This window comes from Macaca fascicularis, chromosome 5 (assembly GCF_037993035.2).
Source record: "Macaca fascicularis isolate 582-1 chromosome 5, T2T-MFA8v1.1".
NCBI lineage: Eukaryota > Metazoa > Chordata > Mammalia > Primates > Cercopithecidae > Macaca > Macaca fascicularis.
In genome coordinates, this window is record NC_088379.1 from 108,826,593 (window position 1) to 108,850,329 (window position 23,737).

The following is a 23,737-nucleotide window of genomic DNA, read 5'->3' on the forward strand; positions in this document are numbered from 1 at the left end:
AGCTGGGGGCAGTGGCTCATGCCTGTAATCCCAGCACTTTGGGAGGCCGAGGTGGGTGGATCACGAGCTCAGGAGTTCGAGACCAGCCTGACCAACATGGTGAAACCCTGTCTCTACTAAAAATATGAAAATTAGTCAGGCATGGTGATGTGTGCCTGTAATCTCAGCTATTCAGGAGGTTGAGGCAGGAGAATCGCTTGAACCTGGGAGGCGGAGGTTGCAGTGAGCCGAGATCGCGCCATTGCACTCCAGCCTGGGAGACAGAGTGAGACTCCATCTCAAAAAAAAAAAAAAAAAAAAAAAGAGATGTAAAAAACGATGTGAAAACTACAACAAAATATTAGGAAGTCAAATCCAATCATGTGTAAAAAAGATTATACATGACCAAATGGGATTTTTCCCAGGTATGAAAGGCTGGTTTAACATTCAAAAATCAATTAATGTATTCCATCACATGCTAAAGAAGAAAAATCACATGATCATATCAATAGATGCAGAAAAAATATTTGTCAAAATCCAATACCCATTCATAATTTAAAACTCTCAGCAATAGAGATGAACCTCTACAACTTGATAAAGAATGTCTACAAAAAACTACAGCTAACATCATAGTTAATCATGAGAAACTAGAAGTCTTCCTGCTGTGATCAGAAACAAGGCAAGGATGTCCCCTCTCACCTCTGGTTTTCAACACTGTACTAGAGGTCCAAACTAATGCCATAAAACAAGTAAAGGAAATACAAGGTACACAAATCTGTAAAGAAGAAATAAAATAAAACTCTCTGTTTACACATAACATGATTATCTACATAGAAAATCTGAAGGCATCAACAAAAATACTCCTGGAACTCATATGCAACTATAGCAAAGTTGCAGGATAATAAGTCAATATACAAAAGTTAATAGCTTTCCTGTATACCAGCAATTTACAAGTGTAATTTGAAATTAAAAATACATTATCATTTTACTAGCACCCCCCAAAATAAAATACATAGGCAAATCTAACAAATATATACGAGATCTATATGAAAAAAACTACCAGACTCTGATAAAAAAGTAGAAGAATCAAATAAATGGAGAAATATTCCATATTCATGGATAAAAAGACACGATATTGTTAAGATGTCAGTTCTTTCCATCTTTAAATTAGAAGCAATCCCAGCAAAACCATAGGAAGTCATTTTGTGAATAGGGACAAACTAATTCCAAAGTTTATATGGAGAGGCAAAGGACCCAGAATAACCAACACAATGTTGAAAAACGTGAGAGAACTGACATTACTTGACTCCCAGATTTACTATAAAAATCAGCAGTTTCCAGATTTGCTATCAATGAAAGAACAAATAGATCAATGGAATAGAATAGAGAGCTCAGAAATAGATCCCACGTGGTCAAATGATCATTGACAAAGGAGCAAAGACAATACAATGGTGCTGAATCTGGACATCTACAAGCAATAAAAAAAAAAAAAAAAAAAAAAAAAAGACGTTAAGCACTTCAGAAAAATTAACTCAAGATGGATCATAGGTTTAAATGTAAAACAAAAACTATGGAAGACAGCATAGGAGAAAATCTAGATGATCTTGGGTTTGGTGATATTTTAGATACAAACTCAAAGGCATAATCTATGAAAGAAATAATTGATAAGCTAGACTTTTTTTAACACTAAAAATCTGCACTATGAAATACAATGCCAAGAGAATGAGAAGACAAGCTACAGACTGGTAGAATATATTTTCAAGACACATCTGATAAATGACCAATATTCAAAGTATACAAACAATTCTTAAACCTTAACAATGAGAAAACAAATAACCTGACTAAAATAGTGGCAACAGACCTGAAGAGACATTTCACCAGAAAAGATACACAGATGACAAATAACTATAAAAAATGTTCAACATCATATGTTATTAGACAATTGGAGATTGAATGAGATACTACTATACACTTACTAGAATGGTCAAAATCCCAAACTGACAACACCAAATGCTGATGAGAATGTGGAGCAACAGGAATTTTATTCGTTGCTGGGAGTGCAAAATGGTACAGCCCCTTTGGAAGACTGTCTGGCAGTTTCTTACAAAACTAAACAAATTTTTACTATATGATCTAGAAATTGCATTCCTTGGTATTTAAGTTGAAAATGTATGTCCACACAAAAATATATACATGTATGTTTACAGCAGCTGAATTCATAATTGCCAAAACATACAAGCCACCAAAATATCCTTTGGTAGGTGAGTAGATAAACAGGTACATACAGACAATGGAATATTATCCAGCATTAAAAAAAAAAAGAGCTATGAAGCCACGAAAAGACATGGAGAAAACGTAAATAAATATTACTAAGTGAAAACTGTCAACCTGAAAAGGCTATATATACTGTATGATTCCAACATATGACATTCTGGAAAAGGTGATACTATGGAGACGGTAAAAAGATTAGCAGCTGTCAGGGTTTAGGAAGGTGAAGTGATGAATATAGGTGGAACACAGGGGATTTTTATGGCAGGATAGTAAAATTACTCTGTATGACACTGTAATGATGGATACATGTCATTTGACACTTGTAACTCATAGAATGTACTATGCCAAGTGTGAACCCTAATGTAAGCTACAGACTTTGGGTGATAATGATGTATCAGTGTAGGTTTATTGATTGTGCCAAATGTGCCACTCTGATGTGGGTTGTTGATAGCGGAGATTGTTTGTGGAGATGGGATATAAGGGAACTCTCTGTACTTTCTGCTCAATTTTGCTGTGATCCTAAAACTGCTCTTAAAAAAAAAGTTTATTAAAGCACATGAGGCCCAACTAAAGTAGCTGACCAGGCTTGTCTATGACTTTACCACAGTTGCTGCCCATAGCCTTGAAACAGACTCATGTCTTACGATCTCTAAGGCTACTTGTGTAAAAGGCTCAGTTCTTACAGAAGCAGTGAGAAGGAGAAGAAAAAGAGAAGAGTAAGAAGATTCAAGATTTCACAAGTGGAAACTAAATATTATACAAAAAGATTTCGTTACCTTGATCAGTATGAATTGATAAGGATACATTAGAGGAAGAACACGTTTTACCAAATCAATTTTTTAAAAGCATATACAAATAAAGAAAATATACATAAGTTGCCCTTTTAAGAATGAGTTAGGACAAGTAAAGCAAACAGCAACAAAAAAGAAGTAGTACAGCAAAAAGTAATACTTACAATTATTCTGTTATTAAAGAAGTTATTCATTTGACAAATCCTATCATTTTCTTTCTGGATGCCATTTTTAAGCTTTTCTATATCAAAACGAGTATTTAACCACTCTTCCAAAAACTGTGTCATTTCTTTCCTATTACTTAGTATTTGCTGAAATTCAGTCTTTATGGTAGGGAACTCACTTTCTGAGAAATCTTTGAGAATTTCCTGTGTGAAAAATAAGTGTCAAATTGTTTAAACACTAGGAAAGTTTTGATCCAAATATCATGTATATATATACACACACACCACAAAAAGAGGGCAATACCTACTGGACTCTTGCTTTTCTTCCTTTTTACATCACTTCTTAATATTTTAAAGTAAACTAAGAAATATAATTGTAAGTTAAAACTTTATTCTAGTTATTTGCATAATATAATTTGGGCGGTATATGTGATGTAACAGATTGTACCTATTAAAATAAAAACTTGTAAAAATGACAATTTTGTGACTAATTGCTACAATACCTGAAGTGCATCTTAATTTTTATTTTTTGAGATGGTCTCACTATGTTGCCCAGGCTGGTCTTGAATTCTTGGAGACAAGTGATCCTCCTGCCTGAGCCTCTTAAGTGGCTGGAATTATAGGCATGCCACTGGGGCTGGCTTCATGAAGTGTTTCTAAATGTAGCTTTTTACTACATTTAGCAGACCTTACATACATGTTGGGAACTGGATGCCAGCCTCACACAGATGAATAAAAGTAACACATTCCATGTGGAGTTGTTGCAATAAAGAAGTTTCTGACTCCTAGTACAGAGGTAAGAAATTTTCCTGTATCTGTGGAGGTCTGAAGGGAGGCTAGTCCGTTATTTGCCAGTCTTTATGTCTGGCCAGGTATCACTCTGCAACCTATTTTCAATTTCTGGTAAGTGAAAATAGCTCTAAACACATGAAAAAGTACCTTTCTACTTGATAAAAAGGCTTAAAATCTAATTAAATCCATTTAAAATAAATTATACCTCAATATGTAGATCCATATTCTGGTTCAATTTGAGATCCCTTAATTCTCTGGATGGTACATCACAATCTTGTTGAAGGTGCTGTATTTTAATTAGCAATTCCTTTTGCTTTTCCACTTCATCAATAAAATCCATTTCAAATTTATTGATGGACTCATGTTGTTCTTCTTTTATTTTTGTAACATAGCTTAACACATACTTGCAGAAAAAATTAAACAAATTGGAAAATGAAAATTCTGTCACATTTACAGGAAGTTTTAATCCTTGAGACTGAGGTAGGATGACATCTCTTATTTACCTATATCCTCTCACAAGTGAGGAAAAAGGAAAGAGCTTCTCTCTATCCTCATTTTTTTCCTCTTAGTATCTTAAGAGAATAACTAACTCCCAGACCTATACTTCCTTATTTCTGACTTCCTATTAGATATACTTCTTGGATGTCTTACAAGTACTTCAAATTCAACATATTTAAAATGTAACATGATCCCTTTTTCTACAAGTCCTCCTTTTTCTATTGCCCCGTTTTTGACTAATTACATTGCCAATCACCTGGGTTTCCCAGTTAAACTCATGAGACTCATTTTCAACATCCTATCCTGCCAACCCTGATTGGGTAACCCTGATTGGGTAACCAAGAAGATGATGTTACATGTCTCAAGACTTCCTTGTTGGTCAGACACAGTGGCTCATGCCTGTAATCCTAGCACTTTGGGAGGCCGAGGCAGGCGAATCACAAGGTCAGGAGATGGAGACCATCCTGGCTAACATGGTGAAACCCCGTCTCTACTAAAAATACAAAAAATTAGCTAGGTGTGGTGGTGGGCACCTGCAGTCCCAGCTACTTGGGAGGCTGAGGCAGGAGAATGGCGTGAACCCAGGAGGCGGAGCTTGCAGTGAGCTGAGATTGCACCACTGCACTTCAGCCTGGGCAACAGAGCAAGACTCCATTCCAAAAAAAAAAAAAAAAAAAAAAAAAGACTTCCTTGTCAAGCATATTTAGATATTTGGCTTCAAGGACACAACAATTTGAATGCCATATGTCTCATGGACTTCATGAATAATTCTAGATGTCTGATTACCAGGATTTGTGGAAGAATTACCAGGGCCTGAAGGGCAATCTACCCATGTAGGGTAGATAACAGCTTCCTTATTCCTCAACTTCCACCATTCCTTAATCTATTATAATCTGGTCTCTTCCTTAACTACTCAATTGAAACTGTTCTGACAATGATCACTAATGAGTTCCATTATCACCACATTGAGAGAATATCTTCAGTCCATATTCTGACTCTCTGAAGTATTTGCCACTCATAACTTCATCTCTGACATGCTTTTCTCCACTGATTTGGGTAGCAGCACTTTTGCTAGGTTCTCTCCTGTTATCTTTGACTTTTCCAACCTTTAACCCATGTGTTGCTCACTTTTCTGCTACTGACTCTTAGACATTTATCTTTTCCAGAGTTCTGTTTTTATCCTAAGGCTCTTACTCTTCATTATGTTTCCTGGATGATCTTACAAATGTATTATCTATCACCTATATGCTGATCAGTCTCAAATGTTAGTCCTTATTTTCCTCCTGCCAAACCTCAAACTCACATCTAAATGTCTACTTGGTTTCTCTTCTTGGATGTTCCATCATACGTATTTCAGCCCCCAGACATCTCAAATTAAACAATCTCCTGCCTCATCTACCTTGTTTCTCTTTCTATTTTTGAATCTTAGTTAATGGTACCACTATCCACAAACCTCACTAAGCCCAAATCCAAGAACTCCATCTAAACTTCTCTCCCTTATGTCCACTATCAATTATGTAGACCTGCTATTTTAAGCTGCTAAATATTTCTTTAACCTTGTTTGTCCTCTCTAGCCCTATGAAACCTTCCCTAGTAGTACAGTCACATATAAAATCTCATCTGGACCACTGTAACTGCCTCTTATTGCTTTCTGCCACTAGGCTTATCTCCCTCAAACTCATTTCTTCTTTGTTCTTTAGTTTAGTACCTAAGTGGTAATCAGATCCTGTTACCACCACCACTTAAAATAACTGTCTAATGATTCCCCATCTACAAAAAGGACTCCAAGCTTTGTTATTGAGTCTGGCTTCCACTACAGTTTCATCTTCTGTAACTTTATTTAGTACGTCATATAACTTGCACGCACTTCTATCATTGCACTTAATACCTGTTTATATGTCTGTCTCACCCCAGACTATGAGATCTTTGAGATGTTAACTATCATCTGCCTCCTGAGCACCCTGACATAACGTCTAGGCCCACAGGCAGAGTTCAGGTGTTGTTGAATGACCAGGTGATAGGCGTATTGACTATCCTACATATTACTGTGCTCAGACTCATATAATCTTTAATTTGGTAGTAAGAATACTAAATAGCAAATATGCCGGCACCCGAAGCAGGATGTTTGTAACTGAAATTTACAGCAATATTTACAAGGATATTACTAAAAAAGATGGTACCTTAAGTTTCTTCATGATTCTGTGGAATTCCATGGAACATCTCTGGTTTGCAGTAAAAAGTTTTTCAATGTGTTTGGTTTGTAAATAGGGAAGTGAGAGGTTTGCTTTAACTCTCATTGAAAGCTCTTTTTGGATTTCAATTTCCTTCTCCAAGTCAAGAGACAATCTATTCAAGCACTCATAATGATCATCCATCTCTGAGTATCTCTTCAAAAGCTCCTAAAGGAAATGAGAATTCACTCAATTTATAACAATTCATTCTAATATAACAATAAGTAGTTACAACTCTAGAATTGTAACAAAACTCACACTTTAACATTTTCTGTAGGGCAGAGATAAAGATCTTTGTATTTAAAAACAAAAGGAAACTCTTGTTGTCATTTTGGATTACAGAAATAATAGATAATCATTATGGCAATTTTAAAAATTTAAGCAAATATAACAAAGAAAGCCAGGACCAACCATTCTTAACATTTTGATGCATTTTCTTTTAGTTTTTTGAATATTCATGATTTGAATCAACATTGACAAAGTCTGATGAGAAATTTGAGTAAATTCAATTAAGTATGTATTGTAGTTCATGGTTGAGTGCTGGTTTATGTTTACAGTAGGCAGTCGGAGTTAGCAGATAAAACAAGTGATTAAGAATCAAACCACCTATTTGTCAGCTTGGTATAGATACTTCACACAATCCTACTATCTGCCTACAGTCTGTTTTCTATCCCTTTATCAGATGTAGAGTTCAGGTTCCAGCCATGCCACTTCTTGACTGGGGAAGTCACTGAGCCATTTTCACAACAGGAAGACCACAATAATTACCACAAAGTTTTCTGGGGTCAAGTAAAATATATGATCTATACCTATATATCTATGTAATTTATAAAACAGACACAGTCATTTAGCTTGAAGGAGACAAAATTATATTTATAAAAATGTTTCTACACCCAAGTTTTGAAATAAGTCAGATACAAGTCTGACTTAGTTTAAAATTGAGATTCTACCAATTTACTAGCTGTGTAACCTTGGGCAACTGCTAAACTTCCTTTCTGAGCCGCAGTTTCCTTGTTTATGAACGGAGCAATAAAGCCTATATCATGAGGTAAAACACCCAGTATGGTACGTGGCACACAGTAGACATGCATAAACCTGGGCCCATAGACTCAAGTGACTTGAGGCTATGCAGGTGACACACTGGTCAGAGCACAGGTAGAGAAATATGTAAAATTCAAGTTGCTGTAATCATGTAGTGGGTAACATGTTTAGTTCAGGGTGCGAAATAATAAAACAAGGGCGTTCTCACAAGAATGAGCCCTTTATTTTTAATAATTTAAGAAAAGCTAGATGTTAATCAATCTGGAGTGTTGGAGAGGGGATTCCTGTTTTTGGTTTTAGGATGAATCAGCTGAGGGTATACAGCAGCATATTGAACACTGACTTATGTCACGAATGTGCTAAACGATACAGTCATAAACAAAACAAAAATGTCCTTAGAGATCTTGCATTCCAACAGGTGTGACTGCAAATCCTGTTGGCTTTCCCTTCAATGTATATTCAGAATCTCAACACTTCTCACTACCTCTATTGCTCCCTCTCTGGGACAGGCCAGGATGATCTCTGCCTGGGTGATTGAAATTAGTTTTTATAATGGTCTTCCTGCTTCCACTCTATTTTCAATGTAACAATTAAGAGTCATCCCTTTAAAATGTAAGTCAGATTATGTTTCTCTTGCGGTAAAAATTCACCAGTGGATCTCCATCTCACTTAATAAAACTCAAAGTCTTTTTTCGCGTCCCACAGCTTGCCTCTTCCCTGATAACTCTCTGAACTCATTTGTTAGCAGCTTGCCCCTTTTCGATGTTCCTTGAACCACCACGGAGTCTTCTGCCTCAGGAACTTTGTACTCGCTGTTCCCTTTGCCTATAAGGGTCTTTTCAGACATCTGTATGGCCTGACCCTTTACCTCCTTCAGGTATTTGCTCAAGTATTACTTTTCTGGTGAGGACTTAAATTCACAAGGTCCCATTGTTGTTTGTGTATGTGTGCATTACACATACACACCTGTACTAGGTTACAATGTTTAGAAAAATACTGAGCACTATCTATTCATTTCAGAGGTTCCTTCAATTCCACTTTAGGTTTCGGTAAGTCTTTGGAAGGGAACCAATAATGATTTGTAGTTTTAACAGGAGGTACTTACTTTTATTCTAGAGCACTTTTCCCTCAGGCTTTCTGTAAGGTGCTGTTGTCCATCACTTAGTAACCTCTTTTCAGGATTTACTTGGTGGTTCTGTTGGTCCTGCTTTGGTAAAAAGAAAAGAAAAGAAACAGGGCTTTTGTCATGACTATATTCACATATAATGTCTAACAGGACACTTGAATTACATGACATTTTAATAATGGAATTAAGTATTACACTTGTAACTCAAAAGCAATGTTAAAATCATCAGAAAATAAATAACAGTACCAGTAAGTTTTATAGGGAGTGACCTCAACTCACTGGGAAAAAAGTAGAAAAACCATATAATTTTTGGAGATAGGATTTGTTTTCACAGCTACAAATTAGGTTTTCGGGCCAGGCATGGTAGCGCACGCCTGTAATCCCAGCACTCTGGGAGGCCGAGGCAGGAGGATCACTTGAGTTCAGGAGCCCAAAACCAGCCTGGGATACATAGTGAGACCCTGTCTCTATAAAAATAAATACATAAATAAATAAACGAACAAATAACCAGGAAAACAAACAAATTAGATTTTAATTTCTGATTCCTACTCTTCCAAATCTCTGCATTATTCACTTGTAGTTTTAACAGGGGCACTTACTTTTATCCTAAAGCACCTTATTGCCACCAACCAAATATACTTAAAATCACCTGTACTGTCTATTGTGTTTCAAACCCTAGTCATATATTCTTCCCAGCCCCTTGGAAAAGTTCATATTCTGTGTACATTTTGCATTTCTGATTAAAAAGTATAAAGTAAAACAAAAACATTTTCTCCCACTTATTTATCTTGTTCACTACAGTACCTAGAAGAATATTTGTTGAATCAATTAAATCTCTTTATAAACTTAGTTAAGGCCCATATAAAGAAATGAGAATAAACAATATTTTTACAGATTTTAATCAACTTATTTGTCTGAACTTTGTTACTTTTAAAAAGAGGATTTAATTAGATATTTTAAGATATATAATTCTGAATATCTAAAAATAGTCATACCAGAGGAACTTAATTTTTATATTTATCTTGCCTTTTTTTCCTTTTAACTTCACCAATAAGAGCCCAACTCTAGAACTCCAGCATGTATAGGTAGAGAAATGGGAATATTTGCTGTCTTACAAATCTAATCCTTCAAATATTTCTCCATTTAGAATAATGCTATCTCTTGATTTAAAAAAAAAAAACTTTAAAATGTTATATTAAGGGAAATAGTCTGCTTTAACACACTTTATAAAAATAAAGAATTAAATGTTATTTTCTGAAAATATTTTTGCTTCTTTTAAAACTGTTTTCTATTGTGTGAAAATTATAGTAACCATTTCCCACTATCCTTTACTGTTCATAGAAATTTCCAGAAAGAGAAATAAAAACATTGTAATTCTTTTCAAAAAAGCTTAATTCTTATTAATAGTTACTACACAGCAGAAGATTCTGAACTCACTCTAGCTATCATTTCCCTTAAGGTTGCTACGAATTGGTCCCTTTCCATTTTGAGAGATTCTTTTATCCTCCTTAGCTCATCTCTTTCTTTAGCTACAATTCTAATTTCTTCAAGGCTTTCATGAAGTTTCTTAGTCAACTGGAAGTTATCCATTCTCACATTTTGCACAGATAAGTTTTGGGCCTCAAATTGCTTCTTCAACTGTTCCATCTCATTAATTTTTTTATGACTCATATTGACATCTTCTTTCATTCTAAGCAGATGAAGTTCTTTTTTCCGAAGTTCTTGGATCTTGAGATAATTGTAAAACAAGTTAGAATGTAAGCAGTTTCTTCAAGGAAGGAATATAGCGTCTACTTGAGTTCTATATGCACATGTATATCTACATATCTGTATCTATATCTTTTTAATTCCACGAATAATTCGGACAAAGTTACTTCCAAAAGAAGAACAAAACAACACATACCTTTTTCTGTAATTCATCTTTTGATTTATCTAAATCCTTTTGAATGTTTGAAATTTGAGTTGTCTTTTCTAAAATTTTTTCTCTAAGCTTATCAATAGTTTCCTTGTGTTCTTTTGATAGCATATGAGCAGTTTTTAGTTCCTGTTGTATTTCCAGATCCTTTATTGTTAGAAGAAATCAAGAAATATAATGACATAAAAGCACATTACCTTTACTTAATAATTAATGAGTTTAAACAAAATCTTAAAAACTATACACTCACAGTTAAAAACAAGCATTATACAACCTCCCAAATTAGAACAGTAAAGTAAAATTTCCTGCTGGTAGCCTCCTCCATAGCCTTCTCCTTTCACACCACTTGGACATCTTTCTAAATCAATATCACATAAAGAGTACACCATTCTTATGCTTAGTTTTCCATTCTTGTGCTTAGTTATCCATTATACAGATAGTGCCTTATTGGTGGACAGTTAGATTACTTCTAGGTTTTGGTCACCACACACAATGCTGCAGTGAAGACTGTATTTTTGACCAAATATGTGAATATAATGGTAGGGTAAAGAAAGAACACAACTCACTCTAGCTTTGGTTTCTTGTAGGCTTTCCATGAGTTGGTCTCTCTCCAGTTTGAGTGTTTCCTCTACTCTTCTTAGATTATCTCTTTCTTTCATTACAGATTTCATTTCTTCAAGGTTTTCATGAAGTTTCTGAGCCAAATTTAAGTTCTCTGTTTCTATTTTACTCAGAGTTAAGCTTTGGTCTTTTAGTTGTTTCTTTAGTTGCTCCATTTCGGACACTTTTTTCTGTGTCTCATTGACATCTTTTTTTAACTTAAAAAGTTGATGTTCATTTGCCTTAAGTTCTTGAATCTTAAGATAATCATAAAATAATATGTTAGGTGGCTTTTTAGGGACAGATAAATAATAGTTTCTAAATTGATTAAGACAACTGTCTACCCCTGTTACTCTCACTGATATCCTGCACAATTCCACATAGAATTTTACTTTCTTTTGAGGTATAAAATATATAAAGCATACTAATCTTCAATGTATAACTTAATTTATTCTTGACACAGGAATAAATCTATGAAACTACAACCCAGATTAAAACAGAGAATATTTCCAGCACTTCATAAAGTTTCTGTATGCCCCTTCCTAGAGACAGCCACTATTCTGACCTTTATCATCCTGGTTCAGTTTTGCCTGCTTTTGAACTTATATATCAAAATGTATGTATCCATTTTCCTGCTGATGAACATTTGAGTTTTCAGTTTTTTGCTAGTTTGAATAAGGTTGCTATAAACATTCTTGTGTCTTTTTATAGAAGTATGTATGTACTCTTTTCTCTGAGGTACATACCCAATAAGTGGAAATGTGGGCCTCAGGCAGGTTACGTCCAGCATTAGTAAATACTGCCAACGTGTCTTCCAATGTGGTTGAACCATTTTATATCCCCAACAATTTTAGGCACAGACAAATCAGATATCCAATCAAACAATCCCCCCACAAAAATACCTTTTCTTGTAATTTAGCATTTGAATTTTCTAAATCTTTTTGCATATTTGATATTTTATCTGTCTTCTCAGAAACAATTCCTCTGAGTTTGTCAATAGTTTCCTGGTGCTCTTTCAGATGCATGTGAGCAATTCTTAGTTCCTCTTGTTTTTTCAGATCCTTTATCATTAGAGAAATTTTAAAAACAGTGACATATCTTAGTATTAGTTTTTAAAAAATAAAGTGATATATTTTCTTAGTAAAAATAATAATAGTGTTACTCTATATCTTTGCTGTTGTTTTTAAGTTACAGGTTTTCTCTTCCCCGTCCTCATCTCTTTACACTCTACTTCTGCTTTTCAGAGGCAAACACATTACACATATATTACTTTTTTTAAGTATTGCATAGTATTTTGACATACTGTTTATATTTACTGTTTCCTTCCGAGGAACATTTAGATTGTTTCACATTTTTAATTTTAAAATCACTATAATAAATAACCTGTGGTATATGTATATGTTGTGTTTGTATATACACACACACAGTCCTTTAACAGTACATATGTAGGCTAAAGTCCACAAAGAAAATGCTAATTGCAGACTTGAACATTTTCAAGAACAGTACCAAATTAAAAGGCTATATCATTTTATTCTTGCCAACAGTCATACTTGGTTCAAAGAAGGGTTCATTGCTGTAAGAAGACAATACATTGAATTGCTAGAGAGGAATGAGCTTATTTTAGCTTCTATTTCTCTAAGACCTTCCCTAACTTGGTCTCGCTCAATTTTAAAGGTTTCCTCTACTCTTCTTACACCATCATTTTCCTTAGTAACAGATCTTACATCCTTAAGGTTTTCATGAAGCTTCTGAGTCAATCTTAATTTCTCCATTTCTACACTTTCCAGAGTTACATTCTAGGCCTCTAGTCACTTCTTTAACTGACCTGTTTGATACATAATTTCCCTAAGATCATTTTTTACTTTAAGAAGTTGAGGCCGGGCCTGGTGGCTCATGCCTGCAATCTCAGCACTTTGGGAGGCCGAGGCGGGTGGATCATGAGGTCAGGAGATCGAGACCATCCTGGCCAACACGGTGAAATCCTGTCTCTACTAAAAATACAAAAATTAGCTGGGTTTGATGACATGCATCTGTAATCCTAGCTACTTGGGAGGCTGAGATAGGAGAATCGTTTGAACCCGAGATCATGCTCCTGCACTCCAGGCGACACAGAGAGACTTTTCTCAAAAAACAAACAAAAAACATGTTCTTTCTTCTGAAGTTCTTTTATCTTGAGATAATCACACAATAAGTCAGGATATCAGCAGACACAAAAAGATCAATGACAGTTTCTAAAATGAGTAGGCAAGTAAGTCTTCACTTGCCTTCAATTTTAGGGTACTTCATATCTTGTTTCATTACACAAAAAGATTTGATTCATATTCTCAGTAACTGAGATAACTTAAAAAAAAATACCTGTGCTTTTAAGGCAGCATTTGAGTTTTCTAAGTCCTTTTGCATATTTGATATTTCATTTGTTTTCTCTGAAACAATCCCTCTGAGTTCATCAATAGTTTCTTGGTGCTCCTTCAGATACATGTGAACAATTTGTAGCTCCTCTTGTTTTTCTAGGTCCTTTATTAATAGATAAATAAAAATAATACATTGAGAGTAATACCATTCACACGGTATAGAAAGGTATAAGGCAGGAGGTAAAAAACCTTCCACCCTCTTCTGAGGCCTCCTAGTCCTCACCCTCTAAGCTACTTTTAGATGTCAATACATTCTAGATACATTACTCCTGAACTTACCTTGTTCCCTAACAGGACATTTCACACTTCAAATCAGCACTACAGCTCTACCACATTTTTTATTTGTGGCATAGTATTCCATGATGTGAATATGCTGTACTTATTTAACCAGTCCCCTATCAATGGATGGTTAGAATTTTCCCTGTTTTTGTTTGTGTTATTTCATTAATACAACTTGTTGCAAAGAATATCCTACAAATATCTTTATACGGTTGTGCAAATGTGTGGAGGATAGTTACAATTTGACTTGTGGATCAATGAATAAACCTTTTGAAAAAATTGGAAGGTATTACCAAATATACCACCACCAACTTTCCTCAATATTGGACCAATTTTATACTCCCACCAACCCTATGGCAGATTTTTCTCTTAGGACACAATGCCATAGTTACTAGAGGTATAGAGAGATGGTAACTCACTCTAGTTATAGTTTCTCTAAGGTTTTCCTTGAGCTGGTCTCTCTCTACTTTGAGCGTCTCCTCCACATTCCTAAGGTCATCTCTTTCTTTTGTTACAGATCTCATTTCTTCAAGGTTTTCATGTAGTATCTGAGTCAACCTTATATTCTCCGTTTCTGTGTTTTCCAGGTTTAACTTCTGGGTCTCAAATTGCTCCTTCAAGTGTTCTATTTCACACATTTTTTCCTGAGTCTCATTGACAGCTGTCATCTTAAGAAACTGATATTCTTTTTCTTGAGATTCTTGCATCTGAGAAAATTATAAAGTAAGTTACAACATAGGCAGAATTTTTTTAGGAAAAGGAAGAATTGTCCCTAAAATAAGGCAATCATTTTTACATTGTAATCTAAAGTATATACTGCTTTCTTTCATGAGGGATATGAGTAACAATAATTAGATGTCATTTTCCAATTTAACGAAACAAGTCCCACTTCTTCCTATAATTCACCATCAGAATTTCCTAAATCCCCATGAATATTTGCTACTTGAGCTGTCTTCTCTGAAATATTCTGTCTACTAACAGTTTATTGGTACTAAGTTGAATATAAGCAGTTTTTGATTCCTCTTTTATTTCCAGTCCCTTTATGATTAGAGAAAAATCAATAAAACATCACAAGAACACCATCATTATCACCTTAACACTATTTCTGTGTCCAAAAAAAGTAAGATGGAAACTTACTTTAGCTATAATTTCTTTAGTGTTTTCTTGCAGTTGGTCTCTCTCTATCTGAAGGGCCTCCTGTACTCTTTTCATTTCCTCTTTTTCCTTAATCATAATTTGTATTTCTTCTTGACTTTCTTGAAGTCTGCTAGTCAACTCGAGCATCTTACTTTCTATACTTTGTAGTGTTGAATCCTTGGCTTTGAGATATTCCTTGAATTGTTTCAGTTCATTCACTTTTTCCTGAGTCTCACTAATTCGTTTTATATTAAGTTGTTCCTCTTTCTTATAAATCTCCTGGATCTTAAACATAATTATAAAATAATAGTAAAAAAAAATGTAAACACACACACAGGGGGAAAAGGTTGTCTTCCAAAACAATTAAGTATGCTAAACAGCAGTCTTCATAATCCAGTTAGCTACTCCATCCCCACCCATTTTCCTCCCACTGTTTCTTCATCCCCAATTTACCTTGTTCTGTAATTTATCATTGATTGCTTCTAATTCTTTTTGAATGGTTGATATTTCAGTTTCCTTCTCTGAAATATTCACTCTTAACTCATCAATAGTTTCCTTTTGTTCTTTCAGGCAACAATGAACAACTTTAAGTTCCTCTTCAGTTTCCAGGTGCTTTATTATTAGAGGAAATTCCAATAAATTTACAGAAACATTATAACTATGATGCTGTAATTAACTTCCTTTTCCAAATATTTAGGGTTTATAAAAATATTTGGTTACAAAATATTTTTTAAAAACATGGTGAAAAGATGAAACCTACTTTAGCTGCAATTTCTTTTATATTTTCTTTGAGCTGGTCACTTTCAGACTGAAGAACTTCTTGTAGCCTCTGTAGGTCATCTTTCTCCTTAGCTACAGATTTCATTTCATCATGACTTTCTTGAAGTCTTTTGGACAATCTGAGCATTTCTATTTCTATCCTTAGTAGTGCTGAATCTTTGGGTTTGAATTGCTCCATCTCACTCAGAATTTTTGTAGTCTCATTGTCTTTTTCTTTCATATTTAAGGACTGTTCTTGTTTGCTTTGAGACTCTTGGATCTTAAGAGAATCATAAAACAGTATAGTTGATATCCAGAGATATTGTGTTTTAGGGGAAAATAAATCAGGATGCTTTCTAAAACAATTAAGGCAGGATTCAATGCCTCATTTACAGAGCAATCTCTCCATTCTCCCACTCTTCCATTACTCAGGCATTTAACGCCTTTTAAAAATTGAGGTCTCACTGTGTTGTCAGCACCTTATTTGAGGCTGGAGATAAAATGATGAGACGTACAGGATCTCTCTCTTTTTGACACTTATACTTTAAGGACAAAGATAGATATGATGTCAAATCTTACCAAACAGAGATGTTGACTTCTCCTAGGGCCCAAGTGTCATATATAATCTATTGTGAATGATTAGAAACGGCTTCCTAGAGGAGAGAAAGCTTTAACTGAGATCTGAAGGATGAGAGCATTAGTTAGGCTAAAAGGAGTATGGAAGTACTGCAGGTAGAGAGACTTGAGAATCTGAAAGCCATGAGCTGAGGAAGAGCAATACATGAGTGTGGTTGGAGAACAAAGAATAGGAAGAAGAGTAAATTGAAATAAGACCGGTAAGATCTGCACCTTGGACCTCATAGGCCACATAGAGAATCCTGGTCTTTATTTAAAAAGTAGCAATAAGGTATTAAAATAATGTAAGAAAGGATCATTTAGGCCCTGTGTAGAAACTGGATTAGAGAAATGTAAGAATGAGTATGGAAAGACAAGTTAGGAGGCTACTGCAGATACTCAGGGAAAGAAATGATGTTGAGTTGGATTAGGGTGGTGGCAGTGTGGAGAGAAAAGCAGGATGATTTTTAAAACACACACTAAAATCAACAAGATTTGGAAACTGGATTATAAAATAAGCAGAGAGGAGGAGATATTAATAGGGATAGCTCCCAGATTTCTGACTAAAACAATGAGAAAAGACAGTAGTGCCTTATGAAACATTAAAGGAACAGGTTTAAAGAAGAAAATAAAACAATCTCATATTTGGTTTCACCCTTTCTTGTAATTTAGAATTATTTTTTCTAAATTTTTTTAATATTTAAGAAAACAGTTCTTTTCTCTGAAACATCTCTGTTTCAATAGGTTCTTGGTATTTATAAGCAATTTTTAATTGTTCTGTTCTAGTCATTTCATGATTAAGAGAAATTAAAAAACTGGTAACACAATTATAAAACAAACATTATAACTATAACACAAAACAAGCCTTGATTCTTATAAGACACTTATTAAAATGAGAGGAAAATACGAAACTTACTTTAGCCAAAGTTTCTCTAATGTGTTCTTTCAGCTGGTCATGTTTAACTTCAAGGGCTTCTTTTATCATTTTAAGGTTGTCTCTTTCCTTGGTTAGAGATTTTATCTCTTCCTGACTTTCTTGAAATTTTTCATTCAACTTGAGCCTTTCCATTTCTATGCTTGCCAGTGTTGTTGAGTCCTTGATTGTGGACTGTTCTTTTAATAACTCCAGTTCATTCACTATTTCCTGAGTCTCACTGACTTCTTTCACATTAGGAAGTAACTCCCGTTCCTCATTAAGCGCTGGGATCTTAGGACATTCATAAAATACCAAGGTTACTATCTGCAGATTATTATCATATATATATACATATATATATATATATTTTTTTTTTTTTGAGATGGCATCTCACTCTGTTGCCCAGGTGGGAGTGCAGTGGCGCGATCTCAGCTCACTGCAACCTCCGCCTCCTGGGTTCAAGAAATTCTCCTGTCTCCGTCTCCTGAGTAGCTGGGATTACAGGTGTGTGCTACTATGCCTGGCTAATTTTTGCATTTTTAGTAGAGATGGGGTTTCACCATGTTGGCCAGGCTGGTCTCAAACTCCTGACTTCAGGTGATCTGCCTGCCTTGGCCTTCCAAAGTGCTGGGATTACAGGTGTGAGCCACCGCATCCGGCTGGCTATTATAAATGTTTAAAGGGAAAAGATCAGGATACTTTTCATGGCAAGGAAAGTCATTTTGAACCCTAAGGCCTACCTTGGATCACAAACTCCTCATTACTCATTTTCCCTGAATTCCTGCTAAAGCTATTCATGACTTTTCTGGTAGTCATATTCTGTCATAATTTTCCTTCTTTCTAGCTCAGACCCAAAGTGAACCAATCCTTATACTTTACTAGCAGTCTGTTGCATACTTCTTATTTCTCCACTAGTTTCCAAATGCTATAAGAGAAAAACCATAGTTGAGCAAACTATATCCCAATAAGTGTATGATTTCCATTTTCAGATGGGCTCCAATGCTATGTCTTAATTTTTCTATGTGTATAGATTGATTTCTCTTTCCATGATAAATTAGTGGTACCATGTAATTTTGCATATTTCTGCATTTACCATATTGGAATTAAGGGATTTTTTTTCTAGCTTATAATGGGGTGAAAGAACAATGTCTTATTTATATCCACAATCTCAATGTCTGGCATGGAGTAGATTTAATATAGGCTGGCCCTGTTATCCCAATGTTTCACTTTCTCCATAGCATTTACCACTATTTGATGTTTTCTTGTTCATTTGAGTGCTTATTTATCAGCCTTCTTTCACTACAAATGGATCGGAGGGATTTTAGGGGTTTTGTCCACCTTGTTCTCATTGTATTTCTGTAACCCAGGAGTATGCCTGCCACATTAGACACTCAGCAAATACCCAGGCAATTAACAAGCCACATCCTAGCCACTTCTTACTGCTTATTTTTCCCTCAAAGCAGAAAGGAAGGAAGAAGTGACAAAGGATGAAAGGAATAAAAGACATACCTCTTCTTGTAATTTGGTATAGGATTTTTCTAAGTCCTGAATATTTATTATTTGAGCTGTCTTCTCAGATACACTTCTTCTTAGTTCATCAATAGTTTCTTGGTGTTCTTTTAGGTGAATGTGAGCAATTTTTAGTTCTTCTTTTGTTTGTAGGCCCTTGCCAAGTGAAATTTAAAGAATATTGTAACATTATTCCAACATTGCTCTCCTCCTTCCAAGTGGCTCAGATTTTAAAAGAAACACTTAATAGATGAAGGAAAAGGGTATAACTTACTGTAGCTTCAATTTCTCTTATATATCCTCTAAGTTGGTCTCTCTCTGTTTCAAATGACTCCTGTAATTCCTTTAGAACTTTTCTTTCTTTGGTTATAGATTTCATTTCCTCATAATTTTCATTAAGTTTCTGAGCCAACCCAAGTCTCTCTGTTTCCCTATGTTCCAATGTCAATTCTTTGTTCTTTAATTCATTCTTTAAATTCTCCATTTCATTAATCTTTTTCTGCATCTCACTCATCTCTTCTTGTACATTAAGAAGTTGTTGCTGTTTTTCTTGGAGTTGCTGGCTCTTAAAATGCACAATTTTTATAATTACCATTTTATCTATATTCTCAAAATTCTTACATAAAATCATTAACAGCCCTGCCTCCTATCACCATATAAATAGACAAGTAGCATTAAAAGTAAACAAAACTCACAGGCATAAATGTCTGTAGTGGATTGAATATTGTCCCACCCAAAATTCATGTCTCCTAGGAACCTCAGAATGTGAACTTATTTGGAAACAGAGTCTTTGCAAATGCAATTGGATTAGGATTGAGATATGATCCTACTGGTGTAGGTCTTGATTCCAAAGAGTGTATTTATAAGAGACATAAAAGCACATAGAGAGGCACAGAGAAGGAGGTCATGTGAAACAGTTACAAGCCAAGGAATGTGAAGGGTAGCTGGGAGACACTGGAAGCTAGGAAGAAGCAAGGAATGATTCTTCCTCAGAGCCTTCAGAGGGAATATAGTATTGCTGACACTTCAAATTTGGACTTCTAGGACTCAGAACTGTGATAGAATATGTCTCTATTGTAAGCTATCAAGTTTACAGCAATTTGCTATGGCAGCCCTAGGAAATTGATACAGGCTGATTAAGCAGATAAAATAAACTGATTAAAGAGATAAGGGGAAGATGAGATAAAGTAAAAAAGCAAAGACACTAATTAAATATACAAATACAGCTACCAAATAACTGTAATTCCTCCTCCTCTTAAAAACTTTTGGAGAATTTATTTTCACTTCCAATGAGCTGCTTATGGGTGGCTCCCCAAAATACTGAGACATTAACCTTCATAGGCTGATTTTACCTTTTTTATAGGAGTATGACATAGACATAAGGTCTTATTAAATTTAGTTAGGTGAGATAGTGAAAGGGATCAGAATTAAAAGAAAACACACATTAAGGAAAAAAACCAGGCTGGTCATGATGGTTCACACCTGTAATCCTAGCACTTTGGGAGGCTGAGGCAGGAGGACTGCTTGAGCCCAGGAGTTCGAGACCAGCCTGGGCAACATAGTGAGACCTCGTTTCTACCAAAAATACAAAAATTAGCTGGGTGTTGTGGTACAGCTAATTTAGTCCCAGCTACTTGGGAGGCTGAAGTGGGAGGACTGCCTGAACCCAGGGGGGTTGAGGCTACAGTGAGCTGTGATCATGCCACTGCACTCCAGCCTGGCTGACAGAGTGAGACCCTGTTTCAAAAAAAAAGGAAAGAAAAAGGAATTATTATTCTGGAATCACAGAATAATAATAGAACCACAGTATATTATCTATTATGCAAGTGGCACTGCCCTTAGCTTGTATAGAAAGATTTCTATGGGTGCATTTTAGAATCTCTTGGGAACTACAGCTGTTACAGGGGTCTTAGCTCTTACACAAATATCCCAATAACACCTAACTTCTATATAAGAAATGATTTGGGACACTGCAAACATCTAAGAGATGGTAACAGTGATAAATCTTACATTTCAGAGAATGGCTAATGATCTCTGCAAGGAAAGAATCTTTGTTTTGTTGACTAATAGATCTCAAATGCCTAGAACAGTGCCTGGCCCATGACAGTGCTCAGTAAATATTTGATGAATGAATACATCATATGATTTGTTTAAATGATACAAAGCCCTCTCTCACCTAAAGACTCTAGAATAATATTATCCTCACAAGGTATGTTAGTTTAGATCTCAGTGTAAGTTGAAACTGTCCAAAATGCTAGCATTGAAATATGTTCATTTGGGAGGTATGTGCTATTTCTGGATTTAGGTCTACAGAAATAAAAATTAGCAAAAAAAAGTTTAGTTAGGAAAAATGGCCAGGGAAATAATTTTAAAAATTCACCTTTTCCTTTAGTTTTTCTTCAACTTCTGCCAGTCTGTCACAGGTCCTAGAAAGCTCTTCTTCTTTCTTTATGGTATGGTTCTTTTCTTGTGCAACTATCTCTTGCTGCTTTTTAAGTTCATCTCCAAGAATTCTTAATTCTTCCTGGTTTTCAATGGTCTAGAAAGAAAAACAAGTTGAGATTAAAGTTAAATATTAGCTAACACTTATGAAATCAGGTAAAATATCAGCATTTCCCTTGGTCTGCAAATGAAGAAATCAGGGAAAACTATATAGGAAAAGACAAATTTCAAAAAAGAGAAGTCCTTAATTTAATAGTACAAGATGCCAAGAATCTGCTTTTTATACTGTTTCTTTACTGCTCAATTTACATTCCTACCATGAGAATTAGAATTGGATTTAACATTTTATCATGAGAGCTTAGCTCATTTCTGCCTTTAAGCCAAAAGAGACTTTTTCTGAGCTATCACTAAGTAATAATAAGACTATAGCTATGGTTTTTTCAAATACTGGGATGGCTTCAGTTTTAGCACTGATAACTGCCAGCTAGCTCAAAATGGTAGCCACCCTCTGCTAGCATGACTTGGGCTGATCCTAGTTATTAGGCTCACACAGTGATATTCTCAGGTATCAAGACCACAAAAACATAACAAGCCAGAGACTGAGAAGAAAATACCATTGTTTGTTAGCATGTTTATTTACATTCTGCTGTTTTGACAAAGCAGACATCCCCAAAACTTACAAAATTAAAACAATACAAATGGTCACATTCTACTATGATCCACAGTGAACTTCTCCAAGTATTTATTTCAACCGATACACATTATATCACCCCTAAACATAGAAAAACTAAAGTGTGAAAATATTGGCAGGCATCAACAACAAACAATTAAAAATAAAATTTAAAAATTATGACAGCAAAAAATAAAAGATATACAATGGTCTATAAACACAAGAAAAAATGTTCAACATCTTTAGTCATCAGGGAAAGGCAAATTAAAATAACAATCTACACACCCATTAGAACTGCTAAAATTAAAAGCACCAATAAATATGAAGTGTTGATGAAGAAGGATGTTTGAGCCACCAGAATTCTCTTAATTTGCTAATGGGAATGTAAAATGATATAATTACTTTGGAAATCAGTCTAGCAAATTCTCATCAGGTTAAACATATTCTTCCCTATGACACAGCAATTCCACTTAGATATTTACCTTATATAAATAAAGATACGTAAATAAAAAGAGTTGTACAAGAATGTTTATAGCAGTTTTATTCAAAATAGCCAAATACTGAACATAACCCAAATTTCCATCAATAGGAAAAAGAATAAAAAAATTACGGTGTATTAATGCAATGAACTATTCCTTGGCAGTAAAAGGGAGTGTAGAAAGTCAAACATAACAGATGACACACTGTATGATTCTATTTGTATAAAGCTTTAGAAGAGACAGATGATTTAAGGTGAACATATCATGACTGATAATCTGGCGGGGAGGAGGTGATGAGCGCCTGTGACAGGGGTGTGAGGAAACTTTCTGGGGGTGACGGAACGTCTTCTATCTTGACTGGGGTGAAGAGAAAATGGGTAGAGACATTTGTTAAAAGTCGTCAGACCATACACTTCCATCAGATGCATTTATTGCATATAATTTTATTGCATATAAATTATACCTCAATAAAGTTGATAAAAATCTGAAACAAAGAAGACAAAAAGGTATTGCCAAGTATACAGTGCTAAATCCTACCATTTCAATATTTTCCTTTAGGTCAGTCTTCAATTGTTCCTTTTCTGCTATAACACTCTCTAACACTTGTTGGAGTTCATTCTTCTCCTGTATTAAAGAAAATATCTTCCTCTGTTGCTCGATTATCTCATCATCCTTAACATCTGCAGTTAGTGTTTGGGTATTTTTAGCTTCCAAATCCTGTTTTTTATCTATGTCAACCATCTAAAACATAAACACATTACAGAAGAATCTCTTAAGTAGTTAACAACAACTTTAAAAATAATAAAAATAGCCAACACATCTCTTATGTGCCAGGTACTTTTCTCATATCTTAACACATTTAATCTTGACTGTAACTCTATGAGGCAGGTATTACTGTAATCCTCATTTGACAGATGAGGAAACTGAACTCGAGAGAGGTAAAGTCACTTGCCAAGGTCACTCAGAGGCTTAGCCAGGTTTTGAATCCAAGTGGTCTGGCTCCAAGTTTGCGCTCTTATGTCTGTTCACTAATCAGAACAATATGGACAACTATAAATATTAATAATTGTCTTCATGTATGATAGGTTAACATGATTCTGCATGTTTACTTA

The 23,737-nt window shown here is 35.0% G+C and overlaps 1 protein-coding gene across 10 annotated transcripts in view; it reads right to left on the reverse strand.

Moving 5' to 3' along the window:
- CENPE (centromere protein E) overlaps positions 1 to 23,737 on the reverse strand; it is an 87,799-nt gene that overhangs the window by 23,315 nt on the left and 40,747 nt on the right. For 3 of the 10 annotated variants that reach the window (XM_074040968.1, XM_074040967.1, XM_005555580.4), the window contains 18 exons: positions 23,163 to 23,366; positions 21,415 to 21,573; positions 19,309 to 19,599; positions 19,035 to 19,190; positions 17,526 to 17,816; positions 15,996 to 16,274; positions 15,689 to 15,847; positions 15,236 to 15,520; positions 14,518 to 14,805; positions 13,764 to 13,922; positions 12,311 to 12,469; positions 11,375 to 11,665; positions 10,797 to 10,955; positions 10,331 to 10,621; positions 8,873 to 8,971; positions 6,676 to 6,894; positions 4,203 to 4,400; positions 3,206 to 3,409 (listed from right to left, as the gene is read on the reverse strand). In XM_074040968.1, the coding sequence (XP_073897069.1) occupies positions 3,206 to 3,409; positions 4,203 to 4,400; positions 6,676 to 6,894; positions 8,873 to 8,971; positions 10,331 to 10,621; positions 10,797 to 10,955; positions 11,375 to 11,665; positions 12,311 to 12,469; positions 13,764 to 13,922; positions 14,518 to 14,805; positions 15,236 to 15,520; positions 15,689 to 15,847; positions 15,996 to 16,274; positions 17,526 to 17,816; positions 19,035 to 19,190; positions 19,309 to 19,599; positions 21,415 to 21,573; positions 23,163 to 23,366 (3,891 nt within the window). Of the gene's footprint in view, positions 1 to 3,205; positions 3,410 to 4,202; positions 4,401 to 6,675; positions 6,895 to 8,872; positions 8,975 to 10,330; positions 10,622 to 10,796; positions 10,956 to 11,374; positions 11,666 to 12,310; positions 12,470 to 13,763; positions 13,923 to 14,517; positions 14,806 to 15,235; positions 15,521 to 15,688; positions 15,848 to 15,995; positions 16,275 to 17,525; positions 17,817 to 19,034; positions 19,191 to 19,308; positions 19,600 to 21,414; positions 21,574 to 23,162; positions 23,367 to 23,737 lie in introns of all 10 variants that reach the window. The other 7 variants (XM_065545292.2, XM_005555585.5, XM_005555582.5 and 4 more) reach the window with 6 other exon arrangements.